This window comes from Macadamia integrifolia, chromosome 5, assembly GCF_013358625.1.
Source record: "Macadamia integrifolia cultivar HAES 741 chromosome 5, SCU_Mint_v3, whole genome shotgun sequence".
Classification (NCBI taxonomy): Eukaryota; Viridiplantae; Streptophyta; class Magnoliopsida; order Proteales; family Proteaceae; genus Macadamia; species Macadamia integrifolia.
The window spans coordinates 28,644,216-28,663,431 of NC_056561.1; the positions used below are offsets into that span (position 1 = coordinate 28,644,216).

General features: G+C 38.9%; 1 protein-coding gene and 2 long non-coding RNA genes across 3 annotated transcripts in view; 1 reads left to right on the plus strand and 2 right to left on the minus strand.

Moving 5' to 3' along the window:
* Positions 1–5,246: 5,246 nt before the first annotated feature.
* LOC122079024 lies at positions 5,247–6,702 on the minus strand. The gene is made up of 2 exons (XR_006140254.1): positions 6,366–6,702; positions 5,247–6,174 (listed from the first exon to the last, which is right to left on the minus strand). It is a non-coding gene; the product is annotated as an uncharacterized LOC122079024 (long non-coding RNA).
* A 437-nt stretch (positions 6,703–7,139) lies between these two features.
* The window catches only part of LOC122079811 (transmembrane 9 superfamily member 2-like), a 38,578-nt gene continuing 26,501 nt past the window's right edge, over positions 7,140–19,216 (plus strand). Inside the window, exons 1-4 of the mRNA XM_042646541.1 lie at positions 7,140–7,828; positions 8,260–8,300; positions 8,406–8,991; positions 9,109–9,246. Of these exons, the coding sequence (XP_042502475.1) occupies positions 7,674–7,828; positions 8,260–8,300; positions 8,406–8,991; positions 9,109–9,246 (920 nt within the window). The 5' untranslated portion in view covers positions 7,140–7,673. The remainder of the gene's footprint in view (positions 7,829–8,259; positions 8,301–8,405; positions 8,992–9,108; positions 9,247–19,216) is intronic.
* LOC122079812 lies at positions 10,504–17,574 on the minus strand. The gene is made up of 4 exons (XR_006140535.1): positions 17,438–17,574; positions 11,318–11,507; positions 11,089–11,155; positions 10,504–10,903 (listed from the first exon to the last, which is right to left on the minus strand). It is a non-coding gene; the product is annotated as an uncharacterized LOC122079812 (long non-coding RNA).

The following is a 19,216-nucleotide window of genomic DNA, read 5'->3' on the forward strand; positions in this document are numbered from 1 at the left end:
CCCTAGGGGGTTGCCCTTAGTTATAACCATGTTCTTTCGACAATTTTGGTACTTGTCGGGACTCGGGTGGGGAGGTATCGGGTCACTTACCACTTGGGGTCAGAAGGCTTGAATCCTCTCTAGTTGGATTGTCGCTCCTTGAGGAGATGTCAATAGAGGTGCTCAGCCATCAGGGGAGAACGACGCTTGCCCAGGTGAGTTTTTATTTCCAGTGACTTGTTTGCTATTTGTCTTTTCGAATGTTTAACATCTTTCTCACATAGGTCGCATCCTACGCTTTGGAGGCCTACAATCGAGTGGACAAGCTAACCGAATAGGTGGGCACATGGTAGGCCTTTGTTGTGACCAAGGAAGAGGAGATCGCCTCCCTCACTGAGCAACTAGCTAGGATGAAGATCTAGGCTGAGGTGGTTTAAGTTTCCCTTCTGAACGCTTGGGAAAGTATGGCCATTCTCGAGGCTAAGGTTACCTCGACTCTAGAGGCTCACAAGGTTGACAAGTCCAGTTGGGAGGGGGAGAAGAAGGTCTTGCAGGACTGGCTCAAGACCTTTGAGGTTGACTTGGGTTCCCTTCAGACTCAACTCAATGAGGAGAAGGTCTCCTCGCAAAACGAACAATTCTTAAAGGTGGAAGCCGAACAGAAGGTGGCCCAATTGAAAGAAGAGCTCAAAGTCTCTCAGGAGGGGATGTCTACTGCTGAAGTGTTATAAGGCCTCGAAGGACTTTGAGGATTAGGTTGTGACTTTTCACGTCAATGCTTACATTTATGGGAGCTCACAATTGCCAAGACTTCGTTCTTGTCGAGCAGCTGCCATTCAACTTCAAGTCCTTCAAGCCTGTACACTGTCAGACCAAGAAGGAAATTGAAGAGGAAGAGGTGGCTTGAAAAGCAACCCAGCAGGTAGCCGAGGGGGAGGTGGCTCAGAAAGAGGCCAAGGGAGTAGACAACCAGACTGTGGAGCTATCGAGCGATAACGATGACTGTGAGTTGGGCGAGACTTGAGCAGTCCTGTGTATTTTTTTTTTAAATTATCTTTGTAAGGTAGCCTTTTTGGCTTTCTCTCTTTGAATGGAAGTCTTTATTGCTTGATTTTGTACTGTATTATGTTTTCTTGACATGCTGATCGGTAGGGATCGTGCTTTGTATTGCCAACCATGGGTGGCCAACCCTAGGTTGAACTTATGTTTTGTCTGAACAATGCAGTTCGGGCTTGTATGTCAACTTGGAGTTGGCTTTTTTTCCTGGATTTTGTCGATCAGTACAAACCAGGCTTATTGGCCAATCCAGGAATTGGGCTTTGGAGCGTTGTCGATCGGTGTGGATTGGGCTTTGTGTTGGCAACCCAATGTTGGTCTTTAGATATGATCTACAAGAACTAAACTTTACAAAAGGTAGACTAAACATAGATTAGACTTTGTAAAAAAATGGAAACTAATAAATTACAATAAATTAGTGATTTGTTCGGTTGATCCATGGTAGTTTTATTGATAGTTCTCCCGAGGTTTTTGAATTCAGACTCTTGGGATGTCTTCACTCTCTAGAGTCTGCAAGGGGTATGTCATCGAGCATGCGACTTCAAAGACTACATATAGGCCCTCCCAGTTAGCGCTTAATTTGCCTATCTTGCATGGATAAAAAATTTCATTCCTTCGGAGGACCAAGTCACTGTCTTGGAATACTCTCCTTCTGACCTTCGAGTTGTAAAGTCATTCGGTCCTCCTCCTGTACACCTCATTTCTCATGGCGGCAGCTTCTCGGACTTTGTCTAAGAACTCTAGGTTGGCTTGCGACCCTTCCTCATTAGTGTTTTCATTGATGTTGAGAGACCTATGAGACCCCATTAGGACCTTGATTGGGGCGAGAACTTATGTGTTGTATGCCAATTTAAACGATGTTTTGCCCATTGGGGTTCAAAATATTATTCGATAAGCCTATAACACTGAGTAGCTCGGTTGCCACTTCTTTTGTTCGAGCTCGAGCCTTTTCTTTAGTCCATCCAGCATAGTTTAGTTAGATACCTCGGCTTAGCCATTCTACCTGGGGTATCATACAGATGTGTTACAAAAATCGATATGGTACCCCTTGCAAAACTCTTTGAAAGTTAAGTTGTCAAATTGTCTTCCTTTGTCTGTCAGGAGGATCTTTGGTATGCCGAATCTATAAATTGTGTCATCCTAAACAAAATTTTTAATGTTTTCTTTAGTGATTCGAGCTAGAGGACGAGCTTTAATCCACTTCGTAAAGTAGTCAATTGCCACTATGAGAAATTTCACCTTGCCCTATGTCACACCCCGTTCACATTGAACAGGAGCGGTGACCGAGTTAACACCGGTTAACCCAAACCTGCCAGGATCATCAGATACTGTATTCCACTCCAGCATACGCACAACTAATATAAGTTTATCAGATCAGCGGAAGACTAAGTTTTACCTGTGAATAAATCCCATATACTTGATACCCGAATTGTGATACAATAATTATATACATGCGGGCCCGAAGGCATGATAATTACACAATAAAAGTACAATTCATATATCAAGTATATACAGGAAATCATCAAAACAATCAGAGTACACAGCTCGGCTCGATATCAAGGCTGGAGCTCAACTCGGCATCAAGGGTCGTGCCCAGCTCGGCATCACATAGAAGAGCTCAGCTCGGCCTCAGAAGTGGAGCTCAGCACGGCCTCAAAGGTGGAGCTCAGCTCGGCCTCAGAATTGTTGTCCCGTAGCACAGCTCTCGCACGAGCAGTCAGCGCCGTGCTCTAACTCCTCCAAATCACTTCAAACTCACAATGCTTCTTCCACCTTGTCAATGTCTCTTCAAATCCTTCAAGATCAACACATAAATCATCTATTAAACCTTAGATTCATCATTTCAAAGGGGATCTACAAGATCTCAAGAAACCATTCTCGAATCAAGGGTTTAAAGCTTGGGTATGGTGAATGTTCACAAAACCCAACTTTGCTTACCTCTAATTGTAGATCTAGAGTTGAAGATCACTCTCCCGGCGCCGGAATGGGAAGATCAAGCTTCGGCGCCGCTGAAATCCCTCTTTTCTTCCTCTTCCTTCTCTTCCCTTTCTTTTCTCTCTCCTCTTTACTATTCTCACCAACGTACGGGTGACATAAATGGAAAGAAAAGAAAACATAAAGCTATATATATAATTCCTAATTAAGTGAATAGTGCACATGGATGGGTCACTCAGGTGGGTGGGTGCACCCACCTGTCCTACCCACCTGAGGGCCAAAACTTGGGATTTTGACCGGGTTCGGGCCTCGGCGCGAACCCCACTCCCGGCATACGATGTAACATACGTATATACCTTAAAATACGACTACAATACCTGCTTTATCCGTACATAGCCTTATGGTAGGTGCATGTACACGGCTTGGGCACTCCCGTCTCTTCTGGCACTGGCTCGGACTTGTCGGGCCAACCGGTGTTTAAGGTCACCCGTGCCATCATAGCCCATAAGGAACCCGCTCTAATTTCCTCCGACTCGGTTCCTGCATGGTTAAACCGGTTCAACCGCTTAATCAGACCGGGTTTAAGAAGCAGGGTATTACACCCTATCCAGGCACAAACGGTCCTAGGAAGTGGAGTATCTCCTGGACTTGTCCTTGGTTCAATAGGGCTCCAGCTGCACCGTTATGTCTAGCTCCTTCTTGAACAATGGTACTTGTATTAGTTCCTCCATAGATTCCCCTCTTTGCAAGCGAGATTGTCCCAGACGTCTCCCACCTTGATTCCATATGCTAGGGGCGAACGACACCCAAAGGTTGCGCATGTGGCTTGTTGGGGGTTGACAGACACTCTGACACAATCAACTAGAGAAGGTGGGGGCAAGGCTCCCACCCTGGAAACTTACTGTCAACTTGCTGGCCACTCACTTGGTCCCTTGGTTCCCCTTGTGAGGCGGGGAGAAGATGTGCGGGACATCCATCATGCATATTCATGATATTTGAATAGATGGCTCGAATAAAAGTTTCCCACGGTCGGCGCCAATTTGTTATGGCAAAAAATCATCCTAGGCTGTCTTCACATCCTGCATAAAGGAACAAACACAAGAAAGTGAGTGCCGGATTGATCTAGCGAGGTACTCTCCGATGCCAAAGTTAGACCTCTTTGCAAATAGATAATTCCAATAAGAATGGAAAAAAGATCGGTCCTCTGGAAGAGGTTTACTTGGGTATTTATAGCTGAAGGTGGTGGCCATTGAGTGAGAGTCCCACTTTGGTATCTTCCTAATGCTGGTAGGAGTTTGAACAAAGTAAAAGTTATAATAGAAAAGTGAACATAGAATATGTTGCAATTATGGGAACTCCTCGTATTGGCCATATCCCTGGGGATACAGTGAGATATCTTTCCTTCTAGGGAAGATTTGATATTCTGTTGAGAGTCCTTCACGGACTAGGATTAGCCCGTATCTTGTGGCACACGTGTTATGCTTGGTAAGCCCTTTTGGGCATATCTCGGTGAGGATGACCCATTGGAATCTTAGGCAGAGCAGTCTAAGTCGAAAGGTTTGACTGCTGAGCTATTTGTTCTGAGTGACGGGTTTTGCGATTGTTGTCCAGCTAGTGAGTACTCTGGACTTGCTGTTCAATCAAGGAACTAATACAGTGGGGTTTCCGCGGTTGGAAAGCCCTCACTATATTGGTGCTTGATTAGCCATTCAGCTGTTAAATTCCCTTTGGTAGAGTTAGTTGGCCGGTCCACTTTTGGTCCAGGCACTTGCTTCAGACTGGGTGGACGACCTTGGTGGGCCTAGGTTGCTTGCCAAGGCGCACATTCTAGGCCCATTGCTTGCTCGATCCCGTCATGGTATGTCCTAAAGGTTAGACAATTTTTCCATAACATAAATCAAGGTGTTCTTGCTTAGCCATATGAAATAGAATGAGATAACCAAAACATAAATGAATTGCAGCCTATCTATCTTACTCATAGAGAGGTTACTAATCAAACTACTAAATAGGAAAAATAAATTCAGATTAAAATCTTATTGGTGTAGCAGTAAGAATATGCTTAGAAAATTCACAAAAGAGGAACACATGCCATTGATAGTCTTAGTTAAAAAAATCCCCTAATTATTACATAAAAGTAACCTAGGAAATTCTACCAAAAAAAAAAAAAGGTCAAAGGAATGATTATGATATGAAAACTATTAACTAGATATCCAATTATTTGAAGGAAAAATTACCTAGATCCACTAGATAAGAAAATAAATTACGAGACAAATAGGTTTCAAATTTATTTTACATTGACTAGTTTCAACTTAGAAAATATTTACTCAATCCCTAGAATTAGTAATTACTCATGCACTACAAGAAAGAAATAAAAGTAACTTTCCTAAAATACCCCAACCTCAATTCTTTTATTCTTATTCAATTCATTTTTAATGGCGTATGGACCTACTTCCAACTCCCCTCTCCTCTTCCGCCACTTCTCCCTCCACAAAGGCTGAACCCTCCCTCCTGCAACTCCACCCCAACCTGCAACCCCAAGACCCTTAAAGAATTGAGGTGAAAATGCTAATGTGGACGACTAAGATCGAGAGAGAGAGAAAGCGTATGCATCTTGGCGGATCTGGCTCTCTCACAAAGCCATCCAAATCCTCTATCCCTCGTGATCTATCATCCCTGATCAAAAACCCTTGCTTTTTTTTTTTGAAATGCTGAAACATGTCTCTATTCCCTCACAATCCAATCCAAATTCCTCCTTTCTCTCTCTCTCTCTCTCTCTCTCATCAGCACAGACAAACTCTAAATCTCTAATTGCTTCATCAAAGAGATCGACGTCCAAGACGGTGATGACAAGAACAGACAAAAGTCCGTTCAATCTTTTGACAGATTTGACACCAACGGTGACAGAGGCCTCAATCGCGAAGAGATGGGTGCCCTCGCCACTGCCGTCAACCCAAACTTCAAGTTCAGCTCCGATCAGATCTCCACCATTTGACGAAGTTTTCTGATTGTATTTCAATTTCATTGAAAATCCTTTAACAAGTCTCTCCTTCAATGACCTACTTCACATTCATAATGATGGCAACGACGACATTGACAGAGATTGCTCAGCCCTCTTATATTCCTCTCTGGTCATTTCCACAACCAAATTGGACGACCCCCCTAGAATCCCAAACCTTGGTGTTGGATGGGGCCAAGATGAATTCACTGAAAGAAAAGCATGAAAAGCACGAGCTTAACAACCACATAAAATACCGAAGAGGAACTCAATATCTAAGATCCAGTCCCATGACTCCCGTCCAGTCATCCCTGCAGAAACGTTGAAGCAGAGATTCTTCTTTTCTTCAAGACCCCGAGAGAGAGAGAGAGAGAGAGAGAGAGAGAGAGAGAGAGAGAACCTGCAAATCTGGAACCACTGCAGATCAGAATGCACTTGCAGTCCGAGAAGAAATCTTCTTGTAGAGCCGGAGATCAGGACGTACTTCGGATGGATCTGGGTGGTTTTGGGTCAAAACTAGAACTAGATGTCCCTCTTTTGCAGAGCATTTCTCTCTCCTCATCCTTACCTACCAAGTGGCCTTAGACAGTTGTCATGAGTTGCACCTAGCATTGCAACTAATTGCACTATGAAAGAACTATAGAGGAACTGTATCCTGATGGCAGGAGGGAGGGTGCGGCCTTTGTGAAGAAGGAAGGAGAAGAGGTGGGAGAGGAGAGGGGAGGAGGAAGTAGGTCCTACATGCAATTAAAAATGAATTGAATAAAAATAAAAGAATTGAGGTAAAGATATTTTAGAAAGATTACTTTTATTTTTTTCTTAATCAATATAAACAATAACTAATTTATGGGATTGAGTAAATATTTTCAAAATTCAAGTTATGTAAAATAAATTTGAAACCTATTTATTTTGTAATTTATTTTTTTATCTAATAGATTTGGAAAAGTTCAAGCTATGTAAAATAAATTTGAAACTTATTTATCTTGTAATTTATTTTCTTATCTGGTGGATGAATTATTCTTGTTTTTTGTTTTTTTAATATGAATTATTGTTTGAAACTATAACATCATCTATCATGGCACAACGAGATGGTCCGGTCCGCCCATTGGTATCATAGGACAAGCCCATCCATGAAACCTTTCGCAGTACAAATTGTGATAGTGGAAACAAAGCATACGTATAAACCGCTGCGATAAAGTATTACACGCTCCCTCCAGCTTATGTGCTGCGATTAAGTATTACACGCTCTCTCCAGCTTATGTTTCGCGGAGATAACAGAACCACGTCTGGTTCCTCTCAGCGCGCGCTGTCTCTCTCTCTCTCTCTGTCAATCTACTGACTTCTGCCAAGTTCGAAGTTCCCTCAAAATCGTTTCATTTGGGTCTCTCTTCAAACGGAAGAAGATAATTTTTTCCTCCGACATCAGAAAAATCAAATCCTTCTATAGAAAAAAAGTTTGGGAGCATTTGCGGTTGATATTCATTTTGTTTCATTTTATTTATTTATCTAAATGATCTCAGCATGAGGACGCCTATATATTGAGGAGCTTCTTAATATTCAATCTCGCAGATCTGCTACCTGCATTGTTCAATCTTGCTGTAATTTAGGGTTTATTTTATTAAAATCCCTTCTTCGTTGGAGTATTTATTCTGGTTTTGTTTTATTATCTCCTGAAGAACAAGAAAAAGTACAGTCGTTGTTGGAAGGTATGGGCTTGATGATGGAAATGGGGGGAGCTATTTTTTTGGTTCTTTTACTGGTTTCTGGTTTGAAAGTCGAAGCAGATGGGGCGGATCACAGATACAAGGAGAGAGAGCTCGTCCCTCTTTATGCAAACAAAGTGGGTCCTTTTCACAATCCCAGGTCTGTGAATTAGAGTTTACCTTTTAGTTCTATAAGCAGAGATGTTTACCTGTGTTATTGATCCGCTCTTTTCCCTTTTTCCATAAATTTCTTACAGTTTTTTTTTTTTGGTTGGGTTTTTGGACATTGGTCTATATGTGGGACTGTTACCTTTCTTTCTCAGAGAATGAATGTTACATTACAATTAGAATTAGTTGATGAATCTGCATTTCCATTCTCTTTATGGTTGGGAAAGGTGCATGATTTTAGGTACTGGATGGGGAATTCTATGTTTGTTAAAATGTTAAGACGCTTTATCTTGTTGAGCTGGTTTGGTATCCTCTTTTTAGTGGCATTTTTGGTGATTTAATTCCAACTTAGTGATCTATGGTTCTGCTCATAAGTCTTTATTTTGTATTCACTCTTTTTCTTTTTCTCTTTTGCTTTTGCAGTGAGACGTATCGGTTCTATGACCTGCCATTCTGTGCGCCAGGTTTGCATATAACTAGGAATAATCTCTTACCTTGAAAATAACATCAAGTTTGCATTTATGTTCCTATTTCACTAGTTTGATCTTTTGGGTGTTTAATAACCTCAGAAAATGTGAAGGATAAAAAGGAAGATCTCGGAGAAGTATTGAATGGCGATCGCTTGGTGGACTCACCTTATGAATTGAACTTTCGGTTAGACAAACAGTCCGAAACCCTCTGTCGGAAAAAGTTGTCAAAAGAGGAAGTTGCACAGCTGAGGACTGCTGTGCTGAAAGACTACTACTTCCAAATGTATTATGATGACCTGCCTTTCTGGGGATTTTTGGGGAAAGTTGAAAGGGGAAACAAGATAAATGAGAACGAGTACAAGTACTTGCTCTTTAAGCACATCCACTTTGAGGTTCTTTATAACGGTGACCGTGTCATTGAGATTAATGTTCAGACTGACCCGAACTTGGCTGTGGACATCACAGAGGATAAGGAAGTTGAGGTGGAGTTTTCCTATTCGATTGAGTGGAAAGAAACTGACATTCCTTTCGAGAAGAGGATGGAGAAGTACTCAAAATCATCATCAATGCCGCAACACTTGGAAATCCACTGGTTCTCAATAATAAATTCTTGTGTGACCGTCCTCCTGCTTACTGGTTTTCTTGCTACTATTCTTATGCGGGTTCTCAAGAATGACTTCATCAAGTAAGAATACTGACATTCTTCATTTTATTTCTTTATTTGTCTTTCTGAGTTCCACCTAGGCAGGACGATCCCATTTGTTTTGCAGTTGATTTATTTTTTTACTTTTCTTGCCGACAGATATTCTCATGATGAAGAGTCGCTGGACGACCAAGAGGAGACTGGATGGAAGTACATTCATGGCGATGTCTTCCGATTCCCAAAATACAAATCTCTATTCTCTGCTGTCCTTGGCTCAGGAACGCAGCTCCTAGCTCTGTAAGCAATATACCTGGAGATATTTATATTACTTATTTTTTGCAGTTTTTCATGGAAATTTAGAAGTAGAAACAGATATTATGTTTCTCTTCTTTTGAGCTGTGGATTAAGCCACATCTGTGGGGAAAATATATATATTTTTTATTTTACGGAATTACTACAACAGTAATAATAAAAACATTTAAAATAATATAGACAACCATTAAAACTATTAATTTAACTTGAGAACAATGAGGATTATTTGATTTTACATTTAACTTATTTAAAATTCCAAAAGCATATCACTGTAATGCTCTTTGTTTCAATCACCCTGTCCACCCCAGCCCCACCTCCCTGCCCAAAAGAAAAAAAAGGTAGGAAAATGGTTGATACTCATCTGTTGCAGGTAATTTGTAATGCAGAATTGAAGACCTACCAGTTTAGGAAGTCCAAGAAATTTCAGGCAGTGTGGCCTAGCCTATTTTAAAGGTGTTACAAACCAGAATCTAAGTAATCAAACCAAGAGAAAACAAAGAGAGAGAATCTATGGAAGCTGAAGCCAAAGCCAATGCCACTACCAACTCCAAGCTTTAAACCACACACACACACACAAAGGCAGCCTGTGATGGTGTATTGTTACCTATCGTGTATATATATATATATGTATATATATGCACGTGTAATTTTATATTAGGAAGAGAAAGAGACGTTAATATATTTATAGCCATTCACTATCAAAGGATATGCTAAGGATAAGAAAAAAATTTCGTGAATGGATAGAAACCTGTATAGAATATTTATTGTTTCAATATCAAATGATATGTTCAAAACCAAGTTCTATGAGAAATTTCAGAAAATCAAATCTAAGAATATCAATAAGTAAAAAAATAAAGTAGGCAACTAACAATAGTTAAACTAAAAGCAACTTTTGGCCTTAGAAAAAAATTGCACATATGGCTTAGATTGATTTATATGCACCTGACAAAAGGTGATGGAGATAAACAAAACCTAAGTTGGCCAAGAGAAAGTGACACTCAAGTCAAAGAAAGCAAAAAATTGTTGTAATAAAATCATCAAGCCCAAGTAGGTTTTGATAATTTTACTACATTTGAAGAAAATAAGGTTCCATAATGTTTGACCCAATATACTTTTAAAAGGCATGAGAGAGAGAGACTTGGTGGATTCAAACCACCATCCTCTTGAGGTGTGCTGAAGTACTTTGCCAATTGAGCTAAAGACCCATATTTAAATTATAAAAGTTGTAATCACATAAAGAGGAAGAAAATAAAAATGAAATATAATATTTCAATGCTAATAAAACCAATGCTCCTTTGCAAGAGTTTAAAGCCGAATTATTATTTACTACAAGAAATAATAACCAGAAAACCTGTCAAAGTGTTGATATCACTTTCTATGGGCAATGAACAACAAACTTATATACTATCGACGGTAAAACTGAGTCTAACATAACAAAATACAGTGCTTTTAAACACCCTGATTTCTTACTCATTCCCCATAGATAATTTATTACAGTGATGTCATTTTAGAAGAGAACAGACATGGTGTGCACTGCTACATTGTGAAATAATACTCCCATGTGAACCTTCTGAAAACTTATGCTGCTCCTTCCATCAGAAGGTCTAGATACTGTTGGTTCACTGCTGCATTTTAGTGTCAACTGTCAAGTAAACCAATAACTTCGTTAGATCTCTACTCATGGAACAAAGGGGGGGAAGGGTTCAAGAAAAGGGAAAGACTACTAATCATATTTCATGGTTAAAAGGAGAGGAAGATTGGATTTCGATTTTAAGTCTTCTCAAAATTTTCTGTCATTTTTGCAGAAGCAATTAACCAAGAACTTACTATTATTCAGGACTGTAGTTCATAGAAACAGGTCGACCTGATCAATAAAACCAGTTTTACGCATGACCTGAACAATATGGCAGATCAATCTATAATCAAAACTCTGTGTATAGTACATATCAACCTAAGACAATCTAATTGGTTTCTCACATCAGACTTGAAAAGTACTTTTTTGTCAGCACTATCAAATTGAAGGCCATTAGTTGAAATGCTAGAACCAGAATCTAACCTCTCGTTTAAAGTTTCAAACCCTGAACCATTTTGTTCCGTCACAAGGAAGACAGAAAAAGATGACGAAGAAAATAAGTGCGACACTGGAGCAAATAACATGGTAATGATCATCTGCACGGCTTAGGTTGTTGCTGGTGTGGCCATGTACGCTATGGGTTTTGGCTAATCTGAACTCAACCTGACTTCACCTCAAATGTGGCATGGCAAGAGACAATCAAATTAGGCCAGGGGATTCAATGATAGACGTTAAGAAATTTGAAGAGTAGACACATAAGCTATGGATACTGAAGATAGAAACAGCAACTGAAGCCCGTTAATGACCATGATCTGGTGTAACTGAAACCTAAACCAAACAATCTGCAGGGTCCATCAAATGGAAATTGAATAAGAGCCAGACGCTGCTTGGTCCCCGCCAAACCAATGAATTAGGTGCAGAGTGGGGTGGGACATCAATTTATATGGTTCCTTATTCAGTGACTCTTACAAGCCCAAAAACAGTAGATAGTACTGCAGTCAATTATACATCCACTTGGTGAGGATGGATACTGGACTTCATGAATATTCAAGCACCGTTGAAGGAATCAGCCTTGTTTGAGGTGTATAGACTTTAGAAATACCATGTCTATATGAGATAGAATTTAAGAAAACATAAAAAAAATTATATAAATAAAAGAAAGAAAAAGAATAAAAAACCAAGGCAATGGGAATAAAGGAGGAGTTCTCTCATGCTTCCACCAGTGCTTCAACTACTTTTTGAAGGGTATACCGAAGATCAAAATCTTCTTTTCTATTGGGCCACAAACTGACCGACCTAGGTGGTAATTCCATGAGCTCAATTATTCCTTCATATTCTTAATAACCATATATCATTGTCCTTCTTGTCGGCAGCGTGAACTTCTCGACGGACCAGCAGTATTGCATTACCTTTTACCCGCAATGAAGAAATAAGGAGATCTTTCTATATCGACATATCAGTTGAAAAAGTTATGGGAAAATTCCTGAATTACTCGGTAAGAATGTGGAGAATAACCAAAACAGACTGGAAACCAGAAAACTGATGTAGGGAAAATTTTCCCCAATCACTGCTGATGAAATTTGCAAAACCTAATTTGAAACCCGAAAAGTAAGCCAAAGAGGAGAGAGAGCTGCGACAATAGGTTGAAAGACTACAATTTTAAATTTTCTTATCCCAGTTGAATGGAGTAAGCTACATGGATCCTTTTTCTAAAACCCTCTTCGTATAGGAAGGGGCTGTCGTTTTGCTTTGGGACTGTTTGAGGGGGTGGGGCATTCTTTTAGGTGATGTGGGAGAAACAATTTATAAAAGAGAGGTATTAATGTAGCCAACCCATTATATTTTATTTTGAATAATATTTAGAAAGATATAGATTGAGGATGGAGGAGGATAAGGAATTAATTGACAAAGTATATCATAAAATATATTTATTTATAAAAATAAAAGACAATAAAGAAGAAAGGGCAAAATTGGCAATTGGTGCGTTTATATAATAAGTAAAAAAAAAAAAAAAAACTCTTAAGCTTAAGATTTTTTTTTTTGAAAGATTCATATCAAAAGAGAAAAGAGAGGATCCTAAGAGTGAGGAGGGAAAAAAGCCCTCCTAAATATTGGTTTTTTTTTTTTTTTTTTCAAAGAAAGATAGGGACGTGAGAGAAAGGAGGGAAAAAAATTTAGAAATTTTTTTTTTTTTGGTAAAAAAAAAATCCTAAAATCCAGATTTATTTTTTGGGTAGAAAAAACTCCTACAACAGATTTTTTTTAGAAAGGTATAAATTAAAAGAGCAAAAAGAGAGGTAGGGGACGTGAGATAGGAGGGACAAAATTTAAAAAATTTAAAAGGAATGTGAGAGAGTAATAAATTAAAAGGAATTTTTTTTTTGGGGATACAAAAGACTTTTAAAATATAGATTTTTTTTTTTTAAAAAGTAATAACAACTCCTAAAATATAGATTTTTTTTTTTAGAAAGAAATAGATTAAAAGAGAAGAACGTGTGAGAGGAGGAAGGAAATTTAGAAAGATATTTTTTTTTGGTAATAATGATTCCTAAAATATAGATTTTTTTTTTTTTTTTTTAAAGAAAAATATGGATTAAAAGAGAAAAGAGGAACGTGAAAGAGGGGAGGGAGAAAATTTAGAATAAACTTTTGTTTTTTTTGTTTTTAGTAAAAAGACTCCTAAAATATATTTTTTTATTTTTTTATTTTATTTTAAGAAAGGTATAGATTAAAAGAGAGGAACGTGAGAGATGAGGGATAAATTTTCGAAAGTTTTATTTGTTGGTAAAAACGACTCCTAAAATATAGATATTATAAGAGAAAAAGAGAGGAACATGAGAGAGAGAGAGAGAGAGAGAGAGGGATTTTTGAATAAAGAATCTAAATTTTAGAGAATATTTAAAATTAAAATATATAAAGGGTACCGACAATATTGAAAAAGTAAAAATGATTGACAAAGAAGGTAATGAAAAATATAAGGTATTTAAATAAGCAAAATGACCAAAGTAGTAAAAAAAAATGATTAACCACGAAGCATGAGTACATACACTTATATAATAGTATGATATGATGCAGATCAAAGCTTGAAGAAGAAGACAAAAGCAACAATTAGAAAATACTGTTCACCTAAACAGTACTTTTGTGTCAATATCTTCTATTTTAGTTTCTTATTTAGTTTACTTTAGTTAGTTTCTATTTTCTTAGTGAGCAAGTTAGTTAAGTTAGTTCCCTATTTGGTTAGCCAAAGATGTTTCTATTTTGTAACTTACATTAGTTTCCTTTTTCCAATTAGTTGTTAGTTTCTAATTTTGTTAAGCTTAGTTAGCAAGTTAGACACAAATTAGAAAGTCTTATTTCAGTCCGTTAGTTTCCTTTTTTTGTTATTTCTTTTTGTCCAAGTTTTGAAAAGCTATTTAAAGCCCATCGATCATATAATGAAAATGAACCATGAAGTTTATGAATTTGAGTGTTTACTCATGTCTGAGATAGCTATTACCTGAGAGGGTGAGATGCCCTTTCCCTAACTCCTTTCCCCCCTTCTCAACCCCACCATCAAATACCTTTGTTTTTTTTTTCCTTTATTTTTGAGTATTGTAAGATCATTATTAGATTTACAAACACATCAGCATGATCGAAGACCAGAAGGTAGCCTTGCAGCCAGAATCGAGCCAAAATTGTTAGGTTTTTGATGTACCATTCGAGCCCTCCTATCTTCCAGCCAGGAGATCAGCTTTAGCCCTTTTTTTTTCTAGGGTTGTTCAGGTGCATCTAGAGGGGAGCTCGACAAGAGTTCGGAGGCCATTCAACGCCTGTAGCTTCCAGCCAGGAGATCAGCTTTAGCCCTTTTTTTGAGGGTTGTTCAGGTGCATCTAGAGGGGAGCTTGACGAGAGTTTGGAGGCCATTCAACGCCTGTAGTTTGTTGGTATTGCAGAACTCCATAAAGTTTCCTTTTTCGTTTCCTCGAGCATAACTTCCCAATTATACATCAGTTGAGGCTCTTCTTTTGAAGGATACATATGCATCATGCAAGGGACTACATTCCTATTTTGAGGATCATCTGAAGCTAGGAACCCTAGTTTCAGAAGAGTGGTCAAAAGTTCCCTAATTCATGTCGACAACATATCTCTCAATTCAACCATTGGAATTGTCTCATATTTTGAGGGTTTATTGACTCATATATTACCTTCATCTACTCCAAGTTTCAACTCCATCTGATCCTGGGTTTGTGTGTTCTCGAATTTCTCCCTATTCAGCCAGATTTTGAGATCCTGCCTGGGATTAGGATCACTCGTGATTCTAGTCTTACATTAATATATGTCCAAAAAGAGGGGTAAGTTAGGGGACTAAAATACTCCTAACCTACTTACTACAATAAGTGAAAAGAAACTAGTAGTAATAATCTAAGCTTGACAGGACAGAATTGTCCCCAGAACTTTAACGAAAAGCTTGAGTTCTTTTTTTTTTTTTTCCAAGTGTCTCAGGTTAGTTCCAGTTGAGGTCCTCATCCTTTTAAAGCTAGTTAGACTTAAAGAAGGATTGTCCAAGTTGTAAGGAGTCGGCTAAGGGGTTTCCTAGCTCGACTCCAACTATACTTTACAGTTTTATAAATAAAGAATGGGGAGGTGTTGGGGGAAGGGCGCTCATACCTCATGATTATGTTTGCTGGAACTTTCTGTTTTCTGCTCCTTGCATGGGGAGCTCTTTCCTTGTGGTGAATCAAGGTATGCTTTGTGGTGAACCCAGTCAATATCTTGCGGTGGGAAGCCCAGGTGCTACTGTTCTTTGTTTGATCCTCTTAAGGTACCTATTCTGTTCCCTTATTTTCTACATACCGTTAAGTCTTGGTTCCTGTGATAAATCAGTCCTATTCTCCCTAGGATTGTTGGATTTAAGGTGTTCTACAGTGCTGATTTAAATTCTGATTTCAGAAATCTTCAGTCGACAGTTCCCTCATTCATATTCTGTTTTCAAATCCTGATTCTGTTGCTTAGTTGTTACAGTCCTACTTCGAGTGGGGTTGAGTTTTGTGATGCAGTTTGGCTATGGATTTAGAATTTCTTTTATTTACTTTCCTTTTTAGAGTTAGAAATAGTATGGTAGATTTTTATTTGAGTGAGAATTTTATTTTTATTTTAGTTAGATGCAATATTTGTTTCAAATAGGAAAGTAGGTCTGTTTTCAGTCTTTAAATAGGTTTATTGAACTCAACTGGGATTTTTGAACTGAATGAATTGGAAAATTTATGTTTTTGGTTTGAAACGATGGCTGCCGACCCTCTTTTCCTCCCTCTTTGAGATTCACTTTCTTCTCTTATCTTCTTCTTCTTCCCTCCTTATTTTCCTCTCTTTTTTATTATTTTTCCCTTGTTGGCTGAACCCCTGTTCTGGGCGATAGATACAGCCCCAGTTTAGAGGATCGACCTCTTTCTCCTTTAAGTTTTCTGGACTGAGAATTTGGTAGAAGGTTCCTTACCAGTAGGCGACACCAACCCAAGAGCAGCTCTTCCAAAACTTGGTTTTAATGGTGATAAATCAAAACCAGACCGAGATCTGAGCTCTGCTATCGCCAGATCTGAGTTGTAGGTTTTTCTTGGATCTTCGTTGTTTGCTGTTTGAAGTACCTATCTGCCGGAATCAAGAGGTCACAGGGTTGGTAGCCCACGTTTGAAATTTCAGGGCAAACCGAAGCCTGGTGACAATTTTCTCTCAAGAGGCTGCCACTGATTTTTCCATCGTGTTCTGGTCTTCAACATTACACCAAAGGTAGAAGAAGACATTTTCTTTATATTGCATTTGAACCCCTTTTCCTGATATTCTTATAAGGCCCCTAGTTCTGAAATTCTATTTCATCTTAACCCCTCCATCAAATTAATTTTCAGAACTGATCTTTTCTTTGGGATTAATTCCAGGTCTGTCCCTCTTCACTTATTTCACTCTAAAAGGGTTTTAAATTGTGGTTATTTACAACTCTGCCGCCCTCTTTATAACTTCTGTTTAATTACAATCCTGCCATTTAGTTGAAGCTTTATTTCAATACTACTGGTCATTGGTTGTTGTCTTTGTTTTATTGTGTCTAAGTGGGCCCTAAGCGATCCGATTTCAGTCCTTGGAATATGGATCCGCATCATTTTGATTATCTGAAAGCTGAAATCGATATCTGCACTTAGTGTTCTGTTTAGTCCGAAATTGATAACATAGGCTGATTATAGACTGATTCTCTGTTGGGAAATTCAAATCTGTGATCTTATCAGTAGTACGACTCCTGGTTTTGATGCCGAACTGGGGTTTGGGAAGCCCTGTTCAGTTCGTTTATGGGCCCACCCAAACACTAGCCAAACTAAGTATTGTAAACAATGGCAAAATCTGTAAATTCTTTAACAATCCAGCACTTAATATGGTAAGTAACAAGTGGTGGCAGAACCATAATTAATGGGAAAACTCAAAATTGGAACAACAAATTGAAGGAATTAATCGCATGATAGAAGAAAGGGTAAATTAGGAACTAAAAGAAAAAGAAAAATAAGGACAAAAGAGAATTGAGGAAGTAAGGGAGGGTAGTTTTGGAAAGATAATATGGTGGGAGAGAGGGGACTTATCTCCTACCTGCGAACACAGGAGAAACCAGCAGACAAAGGGAGACTTTGATGAGGAGAACTCCCACTTGACAGGCCCAATCAAGTCAACACTTTGGGATCCTGATTCGCAAGATATCACTCTCTGAAATCCAAGTATTAACCCAACAAGACAGCCTTTGATTCTTCAAACAAAGTTCGCTGAAATTATTCCTGGCAATGGAACAGAAATCAGGTTTAATCTAAGTTTGTTCTCTCATCACCGGGCAAAGTTTCAGGTCTGAGATTGCCTAGTGCAGGTGTTCCTACGCATAGAAGATGGGGGGAAAAGAAGAAGGGGTGAGATAGATCAACTGACAACCAGAAGGCTGCTGCTGTTTGCCAGAACAGTGATGTAGATCCCCATCATGGGCTACAGTATCACAGGAAGAAGAAGGCCCAAACCAGCCAGCCCTTGGGCTGAGGTCGAGGCCAGTTTTGGTTCTCTATTTTTGGCCTCTATGCTGGCCATATCAGTAGCCCGTCGGCCACCATAGGAAACCCCCTTATTATAGTATATTTGTTTCCAGAATTGAGCTTCTAGAAGGCCCTCAATAGCCCCATCGATCCAGCCGTTACAGCTGTCCATAGCTGGCTAGAAGACGCTCCTTTGTGGCCTGCGATTTACTTTACAGATGGATTTTTGTTTCTTTTGTTTGATTGGTCAAAGATGCTTTACAATAGAGGAGCTGCCTTCTAGAAAGTCCTAGTAGCTGTTTATTTGTTTTCTTAATTTGCAAGTTAGAGTTTAGTTACTATTATGCGTTAGTTTCTAATTTGAGAACAAGCTTCTAAATTGTAACTTTCAGACCTCTATTTAAGAGGGATTGCTGTAACAATTAGACACAGTTGAATGACTAAAGTTTATGCAGCAGTTGCTAGCTCTCAAATTCCTGAGAGAGGAAGTAAAACAATTGAGACAGCTGTGGCTGAGATGCCCAGGCTAAGATAGTCATTATCCCACCCACAACTGTCCATCTTCTTCCCTCTTTCTCTACCTTCTTGTTTCCTTCTTATTTGTGTTTGTGAGAGAGTGATTTGTGAGTACTTGAAGCATCGAATTGAAGTTTTAGTAGCCCCCCACAATTGAAGATTGAAGATCAGCCAGGTTACTAAAATCGATTTTTAAGAAGGTTCAGGGTTTTGTGTGGATCGACCAGGCCTGCCTCTCCTATAAAGGCCCTTTGGAGGGTTCAAAGGCCACCCCAAGGAGGCCACTTGACCAGGGGTTCTGATGCAGATAAGTCACTTAATGGACTTATTTTATTGCAAATAAGCCTTTGGTTGGATTATGTATGCGTTGGGCCTTTGATCTCATGAGTTTTCTTTATAATGAGCCATTTTAATTGGCCTAAAATATAGTTAAAAAGTAGAAAAATAAGATTTAATTCATTAGTTTAGTTAGAGTCCTGTTTTGAGTCTATTTCCTTTGTTATTTCAGATTCCTAGTTAGTTTAGGTTTCCCAATTAGTTAAGGATTGGGTTAGGCCTTTCTTTTTTAGTGTTTGAGTCAGTTTTGAGTCTTCTATATAAGTTTGTAAGGGGCTACAACTACAACATTGAACACGAATTTATTAATTAAAAAAAAAAAAAGATGTCTTATGCTGTTGTGCTGTGGGATGCAGTTGGGTCAGATGCCCTAGGTGAGATGCCTATTCACTAGTTCTTCTTCCCCCTTCTCAACCCTCCATCGAATTCTCTTTCTTTTCTTATTTTTCTTTTATTTGTTTGCTGTGAGAGAGTGTTTGAGAGCTAGAACCAAGCCTATTGG